The sequence below is a fragment of the Plectropomus leopardus genome, chromosome 13 (assembly GCF_026936395.1).
Source record: "Plectropomus leopardus strain MGB_pleo_1.0 chromosome 13, ASM2693639v1, whole genome shotgun sequence".
In the NCBI taxonomy this organism is placed as follows: domain Eukaryota; kingdom Metazoa; phylum Chordata; class Actinopteri; order Perciformes; family Serranidae; genus Plectropomus; species Plectropomus leopardus.
The window spans coordinates 6,032,261-6,051,746 of NC_142188.1; the positions used below are offsets into that span (position 1 = coordinate 6,032,261).

The 19,486-nt window shown below is 39.0% G+C and overlaps 1 protein-coding gene across 4 annotated transcripts in view; it reads left to right on the forward strand.

The window, feature by feature from the left end:
- LOC121954837 (echinoderm microtubule-associated protein-like 6) overlaps nucleotides 1–19,486 on the forward strand; it is a 123,784-nt gene that overhangs the window by 64,227 nt on the left and 40,071 nt on the right. The window contains exons 27-43 of one of the 4 annotated variants that reach the window (XM_088086530.1): nucleotides 96–184; nucleotides 938–1,114; nucleotides 1,840–2,074; nucleotides 2,441–2,567; nucleotides 4,383–4,397; nucleotides 7,880–7,958; nucleotides 8,249–8,378; nucleotides 9,074–9,172; nucleotides 10,016–10,036; nucleotides 10,418–10,591; nucleotides 11,394–11,602; nucleotides 11,773–11,930; nucleotides 12,069–12,183; nucleotides 12,273–12,461; nucleotides 12,540–12,712; nucleotides 13,584–13,746; nucleotides 13,838–13,941. In XM_088086530.1, coding sequence (XP_087942656.1) covers nucleotides 96–184; nucleotides 938–1,114; nucleotides 1,840–2,074; nucleotides 2,441–2,567; nucleotides 4,383–4,397; nucleotides 7,880–7,958; nucleotides 8,249–8,378; nucleotides 9,074–9,172; nucleotides 10,016–10,036; nucleotides 10,418–10,591; nucleotides 11,394–11,602; nucleotides 11,773–11,930; nucleotides 12,069–12,183; nucleotides 12,273–12,461; nucleotides 12,540–12,712; nucleotides 13,584–13,746; nucleotides 13,838–13,941 — 2,257 coding nt within the window. The remainder of the gene's footprint in view (nucleotides 1–95; nucleotides 185–937; nucleotides 1,115–1,839; nucleotides 2,075–2,440; nucleotides 2,568–4,382; nucleotides 4,398–7,879; nucleotides 7,959–8,248; nucleotides 8,379–9,073; nucleotides 9,173–10,015; nucleotides 10,037–10,417; nucleotides 10,592–11,393; nucleotides 11,603–11,772; nucleotides 11,931–12,068; nucleotides 12,184–12,272; nucleotides 12,462–12,539; nucleotides 12,713–13,583; nucleotides 13,747–13,837; nucleotides 13,942–19,486) is intronic. The other 3 variants (XM_088086532.1, XM_088086531.1, XM_088086533.1) reach the window with 3 other exon arrangements.

Consider the following 19,486-nt stretch of genomic DNA (forward strand, 5'->3'; position numbering starts at 1 on the left):
AGGATCATTATAGGATGTGTTTTAATTTAATTGATTTTTTTAAGACGTGGATTGAAGTGTGTGTGTGTGTGTGTGTGTGTGTGTGTGTTTTGCAGGTAAACTGCTGCAGGTGAACACAGGAGCCAAAGAGCAGCTTTTCTTCGAGGCCCCGAGAGGAAGAAGACAAACCATCAGAAACTCTGAGGTCAGTGTGTGTGTGTGTGTGTGTGTGTTTATTTATTGTGACAGTTATAATTTAAGGAGGAGGAGAATTTAATTTTTTAAAACAATGCATTAATACAACTAAACAGAGTGTGTATTTCAGTGTATGGGCTTGTTGAACGGGGGGATGGGTTGAAATAAAGCACAAACATAAATCAATTTTCGAAAAAATAAACAAAGATTTTTCGACTGATAAAGGAAAGGCTGAGTTTGGGGTGTTTCTATTTGTTTTGTGACAACGGGGGATAGTTGGATTGTAAATAAACCTGGTATAGTTATTTATTATTTAATTGGGTGGTGAGTAAACTGGGGATGGTTGTTTGTACACTAAGTTTTACTTCTGCCTACTCCTTTTCGGACACTGTTCTTTTTTTGTTTATGATATGTTTTAATTTTTGGTTTGAAATAAAGTCATTCATTCTTTTAGTTTATTTGTGATGTTTAAGATAAGCTTTTCCTGAAAATATCTGCACGACATCTCCCGTCTGTTTGATTCAACAGATTAACACAGTTTGAAAAAAAAAAAAACGAGAGTGGAAAAACACCTGGTGCCCGTCATATAATGTGCAGCTGAGCATAATGTACATTTCCCGCGTTTTGACTGAATAACTTCTACAAAAATAATCAGGCTATTTTCACACTTTGTTTCTCTGAATTACTCATCTGAAGTTCTCTGTTTCTCTGTGGAGGATTATTTTATTTCGTGTCATCGTGTGTATCGTGTCGTTGTGTGTAGCTGGAGCGGTTGGAGTGGTCCAGCTGGACGTGTGTTTTGGGCTCGAGCTGTGACGGGATCTGGCCGACGCACAGCGACATCACAGACATCAACGCCGCGTCGCTCACCAGAGACCGAGCGCTGCTCGCCACCGGAGACGACTTTGGCTTCCTCAAACTGTTCAGCTACCCTGTTCGAGTACGACACACGGAGTCACTGGTCACTGTGTTGATTCACGCTTACATCTCAACGTTTATACAAGATAAACACGAGACAAACACGAGACAAACACGAGACAAACACGAGACAAACGCAGCTTGTTTCAGCTCAGCGATACAAAGACATGACTTCATTTACTTCTTATCGTCTCTTTACTTATTTCTTTCTTTGCTCCATTGTTGAATTAATATTTCTCTGGTTTCAAATTTAATATCTTCCCTTTTATATTTATGCCTTTTATAATATTATACTTGTTATTTATTTATTTTTTTTTTATACTTTATTTTTTCCAGTTTACGTTTTTGGAGAGAAAAAAAAATACATATATATACATACAAGTAATAATATTGAGAAAAAAATATATATATATTTAAAGATAAAATCAACTAAAATTGAGCACAAAGAAAAACAAACAAAACAAAACAAAAAAAAAAAGAGAAAAAAAATCATCGTCATCATCAAATCATAATGTGGAGTTTGAATTTCACAATGGTGCTGTTGCACCCACAACAAAACACAGTCACATAATTACATTACATTATAAGCAGATAAATACAATTTGTATAAATATATATCTTTTAATTTTTTATTTATTTTTTTTCTTTTCCCTTTTCCCTGTGAAATTGGCCTTAGTTAGAACCACAATATTTCATTATACTTGTTATTAAGTTTGCCCATGTGGTGTTTTTCTGTTTGTCCTCCAGGGTCAGTACGCTCGTTTTAAGCGTTACGTTGGCCACAGCGCTCAGGTGACCAACGTCCGCTGGGCTCAGGACGACTCCACCCTGCTGACGGTGGGCGGTGCCGACACTGCCCTGATGATCTGGGCGCGGGAGCGAGGAGGTGGTGTCAGCGCAGAGGGGGAGGGGCCTTTGTGTCGGGACAACCGACCCCCAGTCGACAGCGAGGAGTCGGACGACGACATCGAGGAGGACGGAGGTGGGTGTGTCCCTGAGGTCTGCGTGTGAATGAATCCAGGTCTTAAACCTAGTCTGTACATGTGAACTTGGAAATGCATGAAAATGAAAAGTATCAGATGTTTCAGAAAGTGCCCTAAAATGACATGTCTTAATGCGTGATTTAAACCGTAATATTTTTAATAATATTAATATTTATAATGAGCAAAAAAGAAAGTCAAGTGATGTTGTCAAAGAGTGCCAAAGTCCCCAAACTGAGGAGGTCTGGGTGGATCTCTTCACTACATTAATAATTGTCACGATGATGTGTGTGTGTGTGTGTGTGTGTGTGTGTGTGTGTGTGTGTGTGTGTGTGTGTGTGTGTGTGTGTGTGTGTGTGTGTGTGAAGGTTACGACAGTGATGTTGCCCGAGAGAAGACGGTGGATTACATCACTAAGATGTATGCTGTCAGCATCAGAGAGATGAGAGGAACCAAACCTCACCAACAGCTGAAGGAGGTTTCTGCTGAGGAGAGGTATGCACGCACACACACACACACACACACACACACACACACACACACACACACACACACACACACACACACACACACACACACACACACACACACAGGGGTTGTTTTTAAAAGCCTGTGTCAGAATTGTTGAATCCAGAGTTTGAAGCTGCACCACACAGTTTTGCATGTTGGCGCCCCCCTGTGGCAGCCACCAATGGTAAGTTCAATTAAACTCAACTTTTATTTCTGCATATAAAGCCCACCGATAACAGGAAGGCTGAAATACTGTTAATGTGAAAAGTCTGCATAAAGTGTTGAGTTGCATTCACAGTAACTTTACTTCGTGCAGAGAAAAACAGAAAAGTGAAAGGACTGGAATTAATAGGTGAAACAAATGACATATCTCTTAGAAAAGCACTCTTATAGGAAACACACACTTTCTTACAACAACTATCACAATTTTGGCATTTTTCAAATTTGTCCATTTAAGTTTTTAGCAGTATAATCTTGGTGCAGCTTTAAACTTAGTAAAACTTTAACACTTTGAATTCAAAGCTTTAGAGGCAGTCTGTACAGAGCTGCAGTTTGACGTTCACCGTGATGCCCCTTTAATTTCTGCTGTTTTTGACTGTAACTCTCAGACTGTTTTCGAACTGAGCTCAAACTATGTCGTCTTAGTGTGTCATCAGTGGTTGCAGTGTGTGTGTGTTTGTGTGTGTGTGTGTGTGTGTGTGTGTGTGTGTGTGTGTGTGTGTGTGTTAATGTGTGGTCCTGCACACTTGTGTTTGTGTTCGTACCTGTGTGTTCAAGGATTTTGCATCCCATGCACGCACAGCTTCTGCATGATCGAGGAATGTTTTGTACAATCTTTTTGCGTCAGTTTTTCCGTGTTTGCACAATATATTATTATAATTTCAGTGAGTTTCAGTCTTCAAAACACTCAACAAGAAAGGGCACCATAAAGGTACAAATTTATTCTGCGGGGTACAACTGTCAAATTCCTAAAAGCAGAAGTTAATCTTGATCACAAAACGTGATCAACAACCAAAAAAATCAACACATCGGTCATTTTTTTTTTAAATTGAAAGGTTTTTTTTTAGTGTGCAGCACTACAGAGACAAAAGTCAGCCTTTCCACAACAGGAACTTAAGGGCCTGTAATTTCAGGTGTTTCCGTGTCACATGTTTCATAGGTAAGACTAAATTTCAAGCTTGTTTGCATCATGAAAAACACCACAATAAGTAATGCAGTTATGAAGTTTAATATTATTAATATACTGATAAGTTCTGCAAAACTCGACACTACAAACTGCTTGTTACAGTGTTGGGAGGCACATTCAGAGTTTAATTACAGCTACAGAAACGTAGAGATGGTGTTGCTTTAGTAATGAGGTGTTTTTTCTCTGGTACAAACGACGCATCAGTTTCCTTCTTTTGAAGAAAATACAAGCTCAGAAATTATTTTCTCTCCCCAGTTTCTTTACCGACACTTTCACAACTCCTGGGAAGCTTCACCTCTGTTAATTTAATGAGACTGATGTTTTAAAGTCATCCCGTTTAAATGCATCAATATGAAAGAAAATCTTTATTAGTGCCAATTTTTCATTGCTAAACTTCTTACACCTATAATCTACTGGTTCAGGTTATGAGACGCTTTAGGTTTTGGTTAGTTCCTGTTGGGGAAAAGGTTTCTCAGGACCCGCATGTGTTTCTAACCTAAAGACTTTTGTTTTTGTCCCTTTGTGGTTCCCTTACTTCCTGAGTGTCGCTCTCCGGCCTTGCTTTTGGAAACTCTTAATATCTGTGTTGTGTTTCAACTTGCATTCCCCTGGAGGCAGGGCATTGTCAAGTAAGTATGACCTGATACTTACTGTGAAGTTGATTTTAAGACTGGTTACATGTCTAATTAATTTAAGTCTAATTAAATTATATATACTGTGCATAAGACTTCTGTCTTCAGTGTCATCACGTTGTACTTGTGATGACATCAGTACGCTGTTTAGTGGTGTAAAACTGCGTGGTCAGAGGAATGAATAATAAATCTGTCAAAATGCCTCATAAAAATGAGCTTTTCTCCAAAACTAAATAATGAACTTTATTCAAATAACGCATGGAGTGTAACTTTTTCTTTATAAATATTTTGAGTCAATATGTTGTGTGTTTATTTTGTAAGATCTGATGAAAAACATGTTAAATATTTGTATTTGTTATGACACAATTTCAATGCTATTTTTTATGGTTTATTGACTTCCATAACATTTTAGCTGAGCTTGCAAAGATTTTGTGGATATGAAACATTTGAAGACAGTCTAAGAAATGACGTCCCAATAACATAAATTAAAAAAACAAAAACAACGAAGGCACTGGTGGACCATTTTTATTGGAAAATTCAAAAGGTTCAAAGTTCACATTCTTTTTATGTAAATACAATTTGTCTGGTGAGATTTTTAACACGTTAAAGATGCAACGAAGTCACCCCAAGATGACATAAACATGAACTTTGAAAACAGAAAAAAAGATTTTTCTTCTAACAGCCAAACTTAAGAAAAAAAGAAGTTATATTTAGTACTAAAGAAATCCAGCTAGCACCACACAGACACCGCACCTCTCTGCGGCGGCATCATCGTCCCATTTACATCCCCAAAACATTACTGGAACTGCAGCTCTTAAACTCAAACCCCTGCACTATATCAGTGATAAAACGGCCTCGACCCTCGATCGGGACTGAACACTAACTCTCAGAGTGCCTGTGCATGTGAGCCCGTTCACACGATTAGCATGTGAGCCCGACAGCCCAAAAACACCAGCAGCATGGTGGCATTTTGTTAGCATGTAGCCAAAGCACAAAGCTAGCTAATTTCTCATGTAGCCTTTGCGTGTGTGTATGAGTGAGTGTGCAGCTGTGTGTGTGTGTGTGTGTGTGTGTGTGTGTGTGTGTGTGTGTGTGTGTGTGTGTGTGTGTGTGTGTGTGTGTGTGTGTGTGTGTGTGTGTGTGTGTGTGTGTGTGTGTGTGTGTGTGTGTTTTCTAAAGCTCTGTACCTTGGTTTTGTCCCTCTGCTTTCCAGGGGATCCAGGTAATACCTGTCCACCTGTCTGTCCACCTCTCACTGTGTGTCTATGCAGCGCCTCTTCATTTTCTTCGTGTGTGCATGCGTGTGTGTGTGTGTGTGTGTGTGTGTGTGTGTGTGTGTGTGTGTGTGTGTGTGTGTGCGCGCGCGTGTGCGCGTGCGTGTGTTTGTGTGCGTGTCACGCTCCTGTTGGCATTACGTTACACTGTCCATAACTTGCTCTCTGGAAATGAATCTGGATTTTAGCATTACAAAGTCTTTATATTTTTTATAAATAATAATTATAATAATAAAGGAATCATCAGTTAAAGTTATAGTAACATTTGCGTTGTCTTTGTAGACTTTAAATTCACATAGCTACGCTCTATCTTTGTTTTTCTGATGGTATTTTGTGGCAGTGAAAATACTAACCACATTGACTGATACAGCATAATATTGTGATAATTTTGCGTAGTAATAGGGTAAAGATTCCAGGTATCAATTCATTTTTTTCTAGATAAATTTGGTTTAAGAAGCCTACTAGAATTTCAAAATTAAGTGCTTTTTCTGTCCACTAGATGCAGTTTGCTGCAATGAAATGATTGAAGTGAGATGAACAAATTGAACACGTAATCTTAATGAATAAAGCAGACTTTTGGTACATAATTTGTTGGTGAAAAAAAGGTAATAAACTATGATATATGTTATCACAGTACTCAGCAAATTACAACACTTAAAAGCGCAATAATATTGAATCAAGACATAAGTATTGTGATGTTACGGCCTCTGATTCCCACCCCTACTAATAATGTTATTGGTGCACGACTACTACTACAATATTTACTTACCACACCAATACTACTGCTATCACTATTTGTAGTACCATACTTCAACTGCTATCTTTATTGCTGCTACTACTAACAGCATAATGGGAAAGTGTACTCAGTAGGTTTGTGACAGAGGTCAAGTGGTTAAGTACTAACTCTACTGTGTAAGCCCTTACCAGTACGAATAATATTACTACTTTGCTTCTGTTACCACTACTGCACTGCCATCAATATTACCACTAGGAATGCTATTATTATTAGTGTATTATCACTACTTATCACACTAGTACTAATGCTATTACTATTTATAGTGGTGTATTGTTGGTGCTGCTTCTACTGCTGCATCTACACTAGTCCTGTACGACCACTACTACTTTGATTATTACTTGTATTACTACTACAGCTATGACTAAAACTACTACTACTGTCACAGTGTCTATCTTCTGCTGAGTGTAATATGATTACTCATTTTACTACTACTGCTAGTATTACTTGTTTTGCTGCTGCTACTTTGTAGGTTTGACAGAGGTTAGGTTGTTGAGTACTATTAATATTAATACTTAGCCTCTGTTTACACCTCTGTGCTTCTATCAATTTTACATCTAACAACTACTAATAATACTATTAATGCTGCATTAGTTCTGCCATATCTACTTGCCACATCAGTACTACTACTAGTTCTATTTGTAGTCCTGTATTACCACAGCTGGTTTTGTTTCTACTAATAATACTAATACTTACAATGTAGTAATTGTAGGGGAGACCGGGATTGTTTGGCACTTATTTCCAGGTGAAGATCATAGAAACTAAAATGTTACATTTAAATGTTTGCATTTTTCACTGGCACTCATCTCCTGTGTCAAACATCTGCCGTTTCTGGCGCGGGTGACGTTTTAGTTTTATGAAATCAAAATGAAAAAAGTGCACATGGTGATTTTAATCACAGACCACCTAAGTAAAACATTTGTGTACATAATTTTTTTCTCTTTTTTTGCTGAATCTTTCATTTGCTTCGGGTGAGAATATGATTTTATCTGTATTTTGTCAGAGAAAAAATGACAGAGTGAAACGTGCGTCAGCAAAACCTGGTCTTCCCTACTCAGTAATGTTTTGTGACAAAGTTCACAGGTCAAGTTGTGAAGTACTAACTTCTGTAACTACTGCTAGTTTGCTTCCACTACTACTAGTACTACTAGTACTAGTGCTGTGCAGCTGCTACAACTTACAACTTAGTAAATGTACTCAGAAGTCGTACCAGCAGGTTTGTGACCGATGTCATCGGTCAAGTTATAATCCACGAAGTCTGAGAAACCATCCGTTCATTGCTGACCTGTCTGTCTCTACTGTCTCGTGTCCGTCCGTCCTGTCTGTCTACAGACTGACCGTGCTGTCTCACTGTCCCTCCACCTGTCTTTGACTGATTGATTAATTGATTAATGGATTGATTGATCCTCCAGGCCTCCAGTGAGTCGAGCAGCACCGCAGCCGGAGAAACTCCAGAAGAACAACGTCTCCAAGAAGAAGAGACTGGTGGAGGTATGACTGTCTCTCTTTCTGTCTCTGTCTCTGTCTCTGTCTCTGTCTGTCTCTCTTTCTGTCTCTGTCTCAGTCTGTCTCTCTTTGTCTGTCTGTATATTCATCAACCCCCCTCTCTCTCTCCCTCTCTCTTCTCCCTCTCTCTCTCTCTTCTCCCTCTCTTCTCTCTCTCTCTCCCTCTCTCTTTTCTCTCTCTCTTTCTCTCTCTCTCCCTCTCTTCTCTCTCTCTCCCTCTCTCTTTTCTCTCTCTCTTTCTCTCTCTCTCCCTCTCTTCTCTCTCTCTCTCGCAGGATCTGGTTTTGGATCACGTGTTTGGTTTTCGGGGCTTTGATTGTCGCAACAATCTGCACTACCTCAACGACGGCACCGACATCGTCTATCACACTGCCGCCACCGCCATCGTCCACAGCCTCACCACCGGTAACTATGGCAACACAGTCGCGACAACAGTGTAACATAACAGTGATTCACCGACAAAGTGACATCAGAGAATTTCATTCGGCCTTAAGTTTCAGTCTAGATCGTTTAAAGTGACAATTTTACTTTTGTTTTTTTCTAATATAGATTCATTTATTTTATTTTTTAAGTCAGTAAAAATTTGGTGTTTTTGTACCTCAAGATGTTTATTTTTTATTATTTAGAAAGTTGTAATTAGACATTTTGTCCACATTTAACCTTTCCTAAGTAAGTTACAGCCATTTGTCACAAAATCAATTTTTCAGTGAAAAACAGGTGTATCCCTGTATTTTATTTAGTACCGTGATTACACTATATAACAGAGGACATTGAACAAAGGTGAATTTTTCCACAGAAATATATCAACAATAATTTCAGACAGTGTAAAAAACAGAAAACAGACACAAGCTATACAAAAAACAAGAGAAAGAGCTATATTAACAAGCACCGATCTTCATAGTGTGCACATAAAATGAGAGGGAAATACAGCGAATGCAAATAAACAAAGTCCCTTCCTGCTTCACGGCCGCTTCCTCCTTCTGGTCAGAGAGGCTTGTATGTTTCTATGAAACATGACGAGAATATGTTTATATAAGACTAGAAAATCTGTAATTATAAATATCGTTATTTTCCTGATCAAATGTCGTCTTGTGCTGCAGGAACTCAGAGTTTCTACCTGGAACACACTGATGACATCCTCTCTTTGACTGTCAACCAGCACCCGAAATACAAAAACGTCATTGCCACTGGACAGATCGGTACACTGAGTATACGTGTGTGTGTGTGTGTGTGTGTGTGTGTGTGTGTGTGTGTGTGTTTCTGCATGTTAGTGTGCTTCTCTACTAACTCGTCTGAACTAAATGAGTCCTGCTTTTCTCTCCTGCTTCATGTTTAACCTGCTTGCTTTACTTTTTTTCCACTGAAAGATCAGAAACACAGAACACAGAGGAAACTTTGTCTTTTAAAGGGAAATATCACACAATCTGCAGATCCACAGTCCATTTTCAAAAAGACTGAAAGGCTGTATGATAATTATTAGTAGAGAGGAACATTAAAGTACCTTTTTTAGTGCCTTTTTGTTGAAGCGAGGGTAGAGAGCAGGAGTGGGTCTCTTCACTTTTCCTCATCCAGGATTTAGATTGAATTTCAGTCTTCCTTTACTGTATAAAATCAAATTAACACTGTAATACACTGTAAAAATGCTCTGTTAAATGAGAAATGTTGATCTACAGGAGACAAGTATATTTAAAATCAATATAACAATGCCTCACTGCATTATATTCCATAATATTTCTACATTTTGAATTGTCACCGGCTGCCTGAATTTTGTATTTTTCTCTACATAAATAAAAACATTTTCACCATAAACAGGTAAATAAAAACAACCCGAATACAGTCTTAAAGTGTAGAAATGAAATATTTGCCTCTCCGACTTTAGGGTAAATCACTAGTTAATATCTCTCTTTACTTTCATGGCTGACGTTGGGCTGTTTAAAAAAAAAACTCACTTCAGGTTTTTATCTGTTTTTTGTTTTGTTTTTGTACGTGTTTGTGTGTTTTGGCTGGCCTCATTTGTCACCATCGCTCTCACAACACCTCAGGTGACGTCAGTGAACTCCCAGGTAAAAACCAAACTGCACCCCGCCTCTCCCACCACGACAGACACCCAGAGACCCAGAGACCCAGAGACCCCTGGCAGGAGTAGCACACCAAAATATAGCTCCGACACATTTTGTCTTGTCCTGTTTAGCCCGTTGTCCAAGTCTCAGTCTGTGCAGTGGAATTCAAAGCCAATGGCTGTCTGAAAAAAACAAAACAAAACTGATCTTAAAACCGATTTGATGCTGATGCCACGAGTATTAAACTGTTCTGGTTCTCGGGGTGTTTGTAGGCTGCATTGATCCCTCTCACTGCTCCGTTTCCGTCACTTTCTGTCGTCCCCTCAACATATTAAAACCTCCCTTTACATGCTGCTCTCCTCCTGTCTCGTGATTTTTACGTAGGCACCACTCCGTCCATCCACGTGTGGGACGCGATGAGTAAACAGACTCTGTCCATCCTCCGCTGTCCTCACACTAAAGGCGTCGGCTACGTAAACTTCAGCGCCACGGGAAAACTGCTGCTGTCCGTCGGAGTGGAACCTGAACACACCATCACTGTGTGGCGCTGGCAGGAAGGTCAGACTGATCTTTGATCAATAATCAATAAAATACACGCTTTTGTGCCTTCTTTGTGAGGACATTTTGTCCAGTTTTCAGTCCTTCTAAAGGATGTGTGTGGGACAGTTTAATCCTTTGAAACCTGGATCTGTGTCAGTTTTCTTGTGCTGTGTTCAGACACCTTCACAAGTATTTACACCTTTGAAATCTGAGCTTATTGGTTTGTTTTCTTTTGAAAACATGGGGAAAAAAAGACAATGAGCAACATGGCAAGAAATGTTCATGAAATTAGTAGATTTGAAACATTATTTTTAAAAAAGGGGAAAATGTCCAAAAATACATATTTATAATATTTAAAATTATTTTACAAAATTATTGTTATTTTAAGCTTTTTTTCAGGTCATTTCTTAATTTGTTTGTTTTTGTTTTGTTTGTTTGTTTGTTATTTTTAAATTTCTTCTTCTCATCTAATTTTCAGGTAATGTTCTTGTACTTTTTTTCTCAATTTTTTTCTTCTTACGTTGCACATTTTCTTTTCCTTTTGCCTGTTTTTAAAAGAGATCAAGCCAATCTGCTCAGGTCTCAGAGGGTTCAGGGCCCTGAAAACATATTTCCTCAATCAGCTTCTAACTATTAGTGATGAGGTCAAAAATGAACACATAACTAAACAGTTTTTAAACTTTGGATGTTTTATATTTATATTTTAAATTTGTGTTTGTGGGGAAGAAAAAAATCTTTTACCTGAGTGAAAGTACCAATACCACACTGTCAAATACTCTGGTACAAATGTAACTTCAGTAAACGGTAAACTCCTCTTTAGGATCGAAAGTGTGCAGTAAAGCCGGACACCCGGACCGGATCTTTGTGGTGGAGTTTCGGCCGGACTCGGACTCCCAGTTCGTGTCTGTGGGGATTAAACATGTGAAGTTCTGGATGCTGGCTGGCGGTGCTCTGATGTACAAGAAGGGCGTTGTGGGAACAGTGGAGGACGGCAGGATGCAGACGATGCTGTCTGTCGCCTTCGGTGCTGTGAGTTAAAAATCTCTGTTCACATCACCTGAAACGCGACAGGACTCTGGCTAAACAAGACCGCTGAAAACTATTAAACAGAGATCTGAAAATGTGATTGACGTGTGATTTACTCACCAGAAGACAGACTGCAGTTCTGTAATTGCCCCTCCCTTAATGTGTGTTTGCAGAATAATTTGACGTTCACTGGAGCCATTAACGGGGACGTATATGTGTGGCGGGATCACTACCTGCTGAGGGTGGTGGCGAAGGCGCACACCGGGCCGGTCTTCACCATGTACACCACACTGAGAGACGGTCTCATCGTCACCGGCGGCAAGGAGAGGCCGTGAGTATCACACTGACAGCTGTTTACTGGTGAGCTGAGAGCTTCATTTTACCTCACAGAAAAAAACAGCAGCTAAATTGTCTTTTTTTTCCCAAAAAATATATTCATGGATTAACGGACATGTACCACGTGTGTCAGGACTAAAGAGGGCGGTGCGGTGAAGCTCTGGGATCAAGAGATGAAACGCTGTCGAGCCTTTCAGCTGGAGACGGGCCAGCAGGTGGAGTGTGTCCGATCTGTCTGCAGAGGCAAGGTGAGGAATTTGATTTTGATCTCTGCCCGTCAGTTTTCGTTGTCGTCCTTATCATAAGCTCATGTCCTCCTTTTCCTCCTCTTGTTCAGGGTAAGATCCTGGTGGGGACAAAGGACGGGGAGATCCTCGAGGTTGGAGAGAAGAACGCAGCGTCCAACCTGCTGCTGGACAGCCACGCCCGGGGAGGTATCTGGGGTCTGGCCGCTCATCCTGCTAAAGAGCTCTGCATCACCGCCAGCGACGACGCCACCATCAGGCTGTGGGACCTCACTGACAAAGTACACATACACAAACACACCATCTGATTCTAAAATAGTCTACAGGATGATTTCTAGGTTCTCTTTCTCTTTCTGTAGAAACTGTTGAACAAGGTGTGTGTCGGCCACGCAGCTCGCTGTGTGAGCTACAGCGCAGATGGAGAGATGCTGGCAGTGGGGATGAAGAACGGCGAGTTCCTTCTCCTCCTTGCCAACTCCCTGAAGATGTGGGCCAAGAAACGAGACCGCAGTGTCGCCATCCAGGACATCAGGTAGGAGAGAGAGTAATGGGCATTATAGCAAGGGAGAGAGTTTTAAGATAGAGAAGAAGTTATGCATATCACATATAAAATACATACAAATTAAGATAAACCCATGGTGAGGAAATATTCAGGTCTTTTCATTGTCTTTTGAAATCATGAACGTCGTGTCCCCCTGGTCAAAGAGGAAAATGACCATTCAGACTTTTACCAGTGATGGTATGGGGGGTGTGTTAGTGCCCATGGCATGGGTAACTTGCACATTTGTGAAGGCACCATTTATGCTGAAACACACATACAGGTTTTGGAGCAACGCATGCTGCCATCCAAGCAGCGTCTTTTTCAGGGACGTTCCTGCTTATTTAAGCACGACAATGCCAAGCCACATTCTGCATGTGTTCCAACAGCATTGCTTCGTAGTAAAAGAGTGGGGTACTAGACTGGCCTGCTTGCAGTCCAGACCTGTCTCCCCTTAAAAATTTATGGCGCATTATGAAGTGCAGAATGCAACAACGGAGACCCGAACTATTGAGCTACTGAAGTCGTACATTAAGCAAGAATAGGAAAAAATTCCACCCACAAAGCTTCAACAATTAGTGTCCTCAGTTCCCAAACGCTTATTGGATGTTGTTAAAAGGTGATATAACACAGTGGTAAACATGCCCCCGTCCCAGCTTTTTTGGAACGTGTTGCAGGCAACAAATTCAAAATGAGTGAATATTTGCAAAAAAACAATAGAAGTTTATCAGTTTGAACATTAAATATCTTGTCTTTGTAGTGTATTCAATTAAATAAAGGTTGAAAAGGATTTGCAAAGTATTGTATACTGTTTTTATTTACATTTTACACAACGTCCCGTTTTCATTGGAATTGGTGTGTGCAGGTTCAGTCCAGACCGGCGGTTGTTGGCCGTTGGCTCGGTGGAGAACACGGTGGATGTTTATGATGTGAGCGGAGGACCAAGTCTCACCCGCCTGGTTTACTGCAGCGACATCTCTGCTTTTATCCTGCAGCTCGACTTCTCCGCTGACAGCTGTTATATACAGGTAACGGTGTGTGTGTGTGTGTGTGTGTGTGTGTGTGTGTGTGTGTGTGTAGTATCTATTACAAACATCCGAACATTCTCTGTGTGTTCAGGTGTCCACAGGAGCTTATAAGCGGCAGGTGTTTGAGGTTCCCTTAGGGAAGTTGGTGAGTGACCAGACCATCATCGACAGAATCACCTGGGCAACTTGGACAAGGTAAAACACACACTCTCACACATTACTCATGTACAATTACAGAAAACTCTTATTGCCAAAAGTCATCATAGAGTATGTCAAAAAATATTATTTTCAAAATCGCAAACATCATCATTATGTCAGAATAAAGTTATTGTATAGTTTGTCAGGAAAATGTTTTTAGAAAAGTGACACTGTATTATGTTGGAAAATTGTTTTGGAGAGGACATGCTCTAATGTAACAGAAAAAGGTCATTCCAAAGTATGATAGAAAAATGTTTTTAAAAAGTCCTATTAATGTATGTTATGAACAGTGTTTAAAAATGAGTAAAACTACAGTGAATCGTTAACATGTTACCAGTATGCCATCAAAAATCATGAACGTATATCATATGGCTTAAAATCATCAAAAACATCATAGTATAGTCTGTCTCTCAAAACTGTCACAGTATATTAAGTCACTCAAACATCAGCGAAAACTTGATATTATAGCAAAAAAATGGCCAAAAAGGCAATAGTATAGTATGTTGAAAAAAGTCAAATTTTGACCGTTTCTAAAAATGGCTGAAAACCACATAGAATAGCTTGTAGAGGCGCGTTATAGTATACAAAGTGGAAACAAAGGCTAAAAAAGGCCAAAAACCTCATAATTTTGCATGTCAAAAAAAATGGCCACGAAGGCAATAGTATAGTATGTCGAAAAAAGTCAAATTTTGACCGCTCCTAAAAATGGCTGAAAACCACATAGAATAGCTTGTAGAGACGCGTCATTGTATACAAAGTGGAAATAAAGGCCAAAAAAGGCCCAAAAACCTTATAATTTTGTATGTCGAAAAAAATGGCCACGAAGGCAATAGTATAGTATGTCGAAAAATGGCAAATTTGGTCCGCTTCTAAAAATGGCTGAAAACCACATAGAATAGCTTGTGGAGGCGCGTTATAGTATACAAAGTGGAAACAAAGGCTAAAAAAGGCCAAAAACCTCATCATTTTGCATGTCGAAAAAAAATGGCCATGAAGGCAATAGTATAGTATGTCGAAAAAAGTCAAATTTGGTCCGCTCCTAAAAATGGCTGAAAACCACATAGAATAGCTTGTAGAGGCGCGTTATAGTATACAAAGTGGAAACAAAGGCCAAAAAAGGCCAAAAACCTCATAATTTTCTATGTAAAAAAAAAAATGGCCAAAAAGGCAATAGTATGGTATGTTGAAAAAAGTCAAATTTTGACCGTTTCTAAAAATGGCTGAAATCCACATAGAATAGCTTGTAGAGGCGCGTTATAGTATACAAAGTGGAAACAAAGGCTAAAAAAGGCCAAAAACCTCATAATTTTGCATGTCGAAAAAAATGGCCACGAAGGCAATAGTATAGTATGTCGAAAAATGGCAAATTTTGACCGCTCCTAAAAATGGCTGAAAACCACATAGAATAGCTTGTAGAGACGCGTCATTGTATACAAAGTGGAAATAAAGGCCAAAAAAGGCCAAAAACCTCATCATTTTGCATGTCGAAAAAAATGGCCACGAAGGCAATAGTATAGTATGTCGAAAAAAGTCAAATTTGGTCCGCTTCTAAAAATGGCTGAAAACCACATAGAATAGCTTGTAGAGACGCGTTATAGTATACAAAGTGGAAATAAAGGCCAAAAAAGGCCAAAAACCTCATAATTTTGCATGTCGAAAAAAATGGCCACGAAGGCAATAGTATAGTATGTCGAAAAAAGTCAAATTTGGTCCGCTTCTAAAAATGGCTGAAAACCACATAGAATAGCTTGTAGAGACGCGTCATTGTATACAAAGTGGAAATAAAGGCCAAAAAAGGCCCAAAAACCTCATAATTTTGCATGTCGAAAAAAATGGCCACGAAGGCAATAGTATAGTATGTCGAAAAATGGCAAATTTGGTCCGCTTCTAAAAATGGCTGAAAACCACATAGAATAGCTTGTAGAGGCGCGTTATAGTATACAAAGTGGAAACAAAGGCCAAAAAAGGCCAAAAACCTCATCATTTAGCATGTCGAAAAAAATGGCCACGAAGGCAATAGTATAGTATGTCGAAAAATGGCAAATTTGGTCCGCTCCTAAAAATGGCTGAAAACCACATAGAATAGCTTGTAGAGACGCGTCATTGTATACAAAGTGGAAATAAAGGCCAAAAAAGGCCCAAAAACCTCATAATTTTGCATGTCGAAAAAAATGGCCACGAAGGCAATAGTATAGTATGTCGAAAAAAGTCAAATTTGGTCCGCTCCTAAAAATGGCTGAAAACCACATAGAATAGCTTGTAGACATGCGTCATTGTATACAAAGTGGAAATAAAGGCAAAAAAAGGCCAAAAACCTCATAATTTTGCATGTCGAAAAAAATGGCCACAAAGGCAATAGTATAGTATGTCGAAAAAAGTCAAATTTTGACCGCTCCTAAAAATGGCTGAAAACCACATAGAATAGCTTGTAGAGGCACGTTATAGTATACAAAGTGGAAATAAAGGCCAAAAAAGGCCAAAAACCTCATAATTTTGCATGTTGAAAAAAATGGCCACAAAGGCAATAGTATAGTATGTCGAAAAATGGCAAATTTGGTCCGCTTCTAAAATGGCTGAAAACCACATAGAATACCTTGTAGAGACGCGTCATTGTATACAAAGTGGAAATAAAGGCCAAAAAAGGCCCAAAAACCTCATAATTTTGCATGTCGAAAAAAATGGCCACGAAGGCAATAGTATAGTATGTCGAAAAAAGTCAAATTTTGACCGCTTCTAAAAATGGCTGAAAACCACATAGAATAGCTTGTAGAGACGCGTTATAGTATACAAAGTGGAAATAAAGGCCAAAAAAGGCCAAAAACCTCATCATTTTGCATGTCGAAAAAAATGGCCACGAAGGCAATAGTATAGTATGTCGAAAAATGGCAAATTTGGTCCGCTTCTAAAAATGGCTGAAAACCACATAGAATAGCTTGTAGAGACGCGTCATTGTATACAAAGTGGAAATAAAGGCCAAAAAAGGCCCAAAAACCTCATAATTTTGCATGTCGAAAAAAATGGCCACGAAGGCAATAGTATAGTATGTCGAAAAATGGCAAATTTGGTCCGCTTCTAAAAATGGCTGAAAACCACATAGAATAGCTTGTAGAGGCGCGTTATAGTATACAAAGTGGAAACAAAGGCCAAAAAAGGCCAAAAACCTCATCATTTAGCATGTCGAAAAAAATGGCCACGAAGGCAATAGTATAGTATGTCGAAAAATGGCAAATTTGGTCCGCTCCTAAAAATGGCTGAAAACCACATAGAATAGCTTGTAGAGACGCGTCATTGTATACAAAGTGGAAATAAAGGCCAAAAAAGGCCCAAAAACCTCATAATTTTGCATGTCGAAAAAAATGGCCACGAAGGCAATAGTATAGTATGTCGAAAAAAGTCAAATTTGGTCCGCTCCTAAAAATGGCTGAAAACCACATAGAATAGCTTGTAGACATGCGTCATTGTATACAAAGTGGAAATAAAGGCAAAAAAAGGCCAAAAACCTCATAATTTTGCATGTCGAAAAAAATGGCCACAAAGGCAATAGTATAGTATGTCGAAAAAAGTCAAATTTTGACCGCTCCTAAAAATGGCTGAAAACCACATAGAATAGCTTGTAGAGGCACGTTATAGTATACAAAGTGGAAATAAAGGCCAAAAAAGGCCAAAAACCTCATAATTTTGCATGTTGAAAAAAATGGCCACAAAGGCAATAGTATAGTATGTCGAAAAATGGCAAATTTGGTCCGCTTCTAAAATGGCTGAAAACCACATAGAATACCTTGTAGAGACGCCGTCATTGTATACAAAGTGGAAATAAAGGCCAAAAAAGGCCCAAAAACCTCATAATTTTGCATGTCGAAAAAAATGGCCACGAAGGCAATAGTATAGTATGTCGAAAAAAGTCAAATTTTGACCGCTTCTAAAAATGGCTGAAAACCACATAGGATAGCTTGTAGAGGCGCGTTATAGTATACAAAGTGGAAACAAAGGCTAAAAAAGGCCAAAAACCTCATCATTTTGCATGTCGAAAAAAATGGCCACAAAGGCAATAGTATAGTATGTCGAAAAATGGCAAATTTGGTCCGCTTCTAAAAATGGCTGAAAACCACATAGAATAGCTTGTAGAGGCGCGTTATAGTATACAAAGTGGAAATAAAGGCCAAAAAAGGCCAAAAACCTCATCATTTTGCATGTCGAAAAAAATGGCCACAAAGGCAATAGTATAGTATGTCGAAAAAAGTCAAATTTTGACCGCTCCTAAAAATGGCTGAAAAGCACATAGAATAGCTTGTAGAGGCGCGTTATAGTATACAAAGTGGAAACAAAGGCTAAAAAAGGCCAAAAACCTCATAATTTTGCATGTCGAAAAAAATGGCCACGAAGGCAATAGTATAGTATGTCGAAAAAAGTCAAATTTTGACCGCTCCTAAAAATGGCTGAAAACCACATAGAATAGCTTGTAGAGGTGCGTTATAGTACACAAAGTGGAAATAAAGGCCAAAAAAGGCCAAAAACCTCATAATTTTGCATGTTGAAAAAAATGGCCACGAAGGCAATAGTATAGTATGTCGAAAAAAAGTCAAATTTTGACCGCTTCTAAAAATGGCTGAAAACCACATAGGATAGCTTGTAGAGGCGCGTTATAGTATACAAAGTGGAAACAAAGGCTAAAAAAGGCCAAAAACCTCATCATTTTGCATGTCGAAAAAAATGGCCACAAAGGCAATAGTATAGTATGTCGAAAAATGGCAAATTTGGTCCGCTTCTAAAAATGGCTGAAAACCACATAGAATAGCTTGTAGAGGCGCGTTATAGTATACAAAGTGGAAATAAAAGGCCAAAAAGGCCAAAACCTCATCATTTTGCATGTCGAAAAAATGGCCACAAAGGCAATAGTATAGTATGTCGAAAAAAGTCAAATTTTGACCGCTCCTAAAAATGGCTGAAAAGCACATAGAATAGCTTGTAGAGGCGCGTTATAGTATACAAAGTGGAAACAAAGGCTAAAAAAGGCCAAAAACCTCATAATTTTGCATGTCGAAAAAAATGGCCACGAAGGCAATAGTATAGTATGTCGAAAAAAGTCAAATTTTGACCGCTCCTAAAAATGGCTGAAAACCACATAGAATAGCTTGTAGAGGTGCGTTATAGTACACAAAGTGGAAATAAAGGCCAAAAAAGGCCAAAAACCTCATAATTTTGCATGTTGAAAAAAATGGCCACGAAGGCAATAGTATAGTATGTCGAAAAAAAGTCAAATTTTGACCGCTTCTAAAAATGGCTGAAAACCACATAGGATAGCTTGTAGAGGCGCGTTATAGTATACAAAGTGGAAACAAAGGCTAAAAAGGCCAAAACCTCATCATTTTGCATGTCGAAAAAATGGCCACAAAGGCAATAGTATAGTATGTCGAAAAATGGCAAATTTGGTCCGCTTCTAAAAATGGCTGAAAACCACATAGAATAGCTTGTAGAGGCGTTATAGTATACAAAGTGGAAATAAAGGCCAAAAAAGGCCAAAAACCTCATCATTTTGCATGTC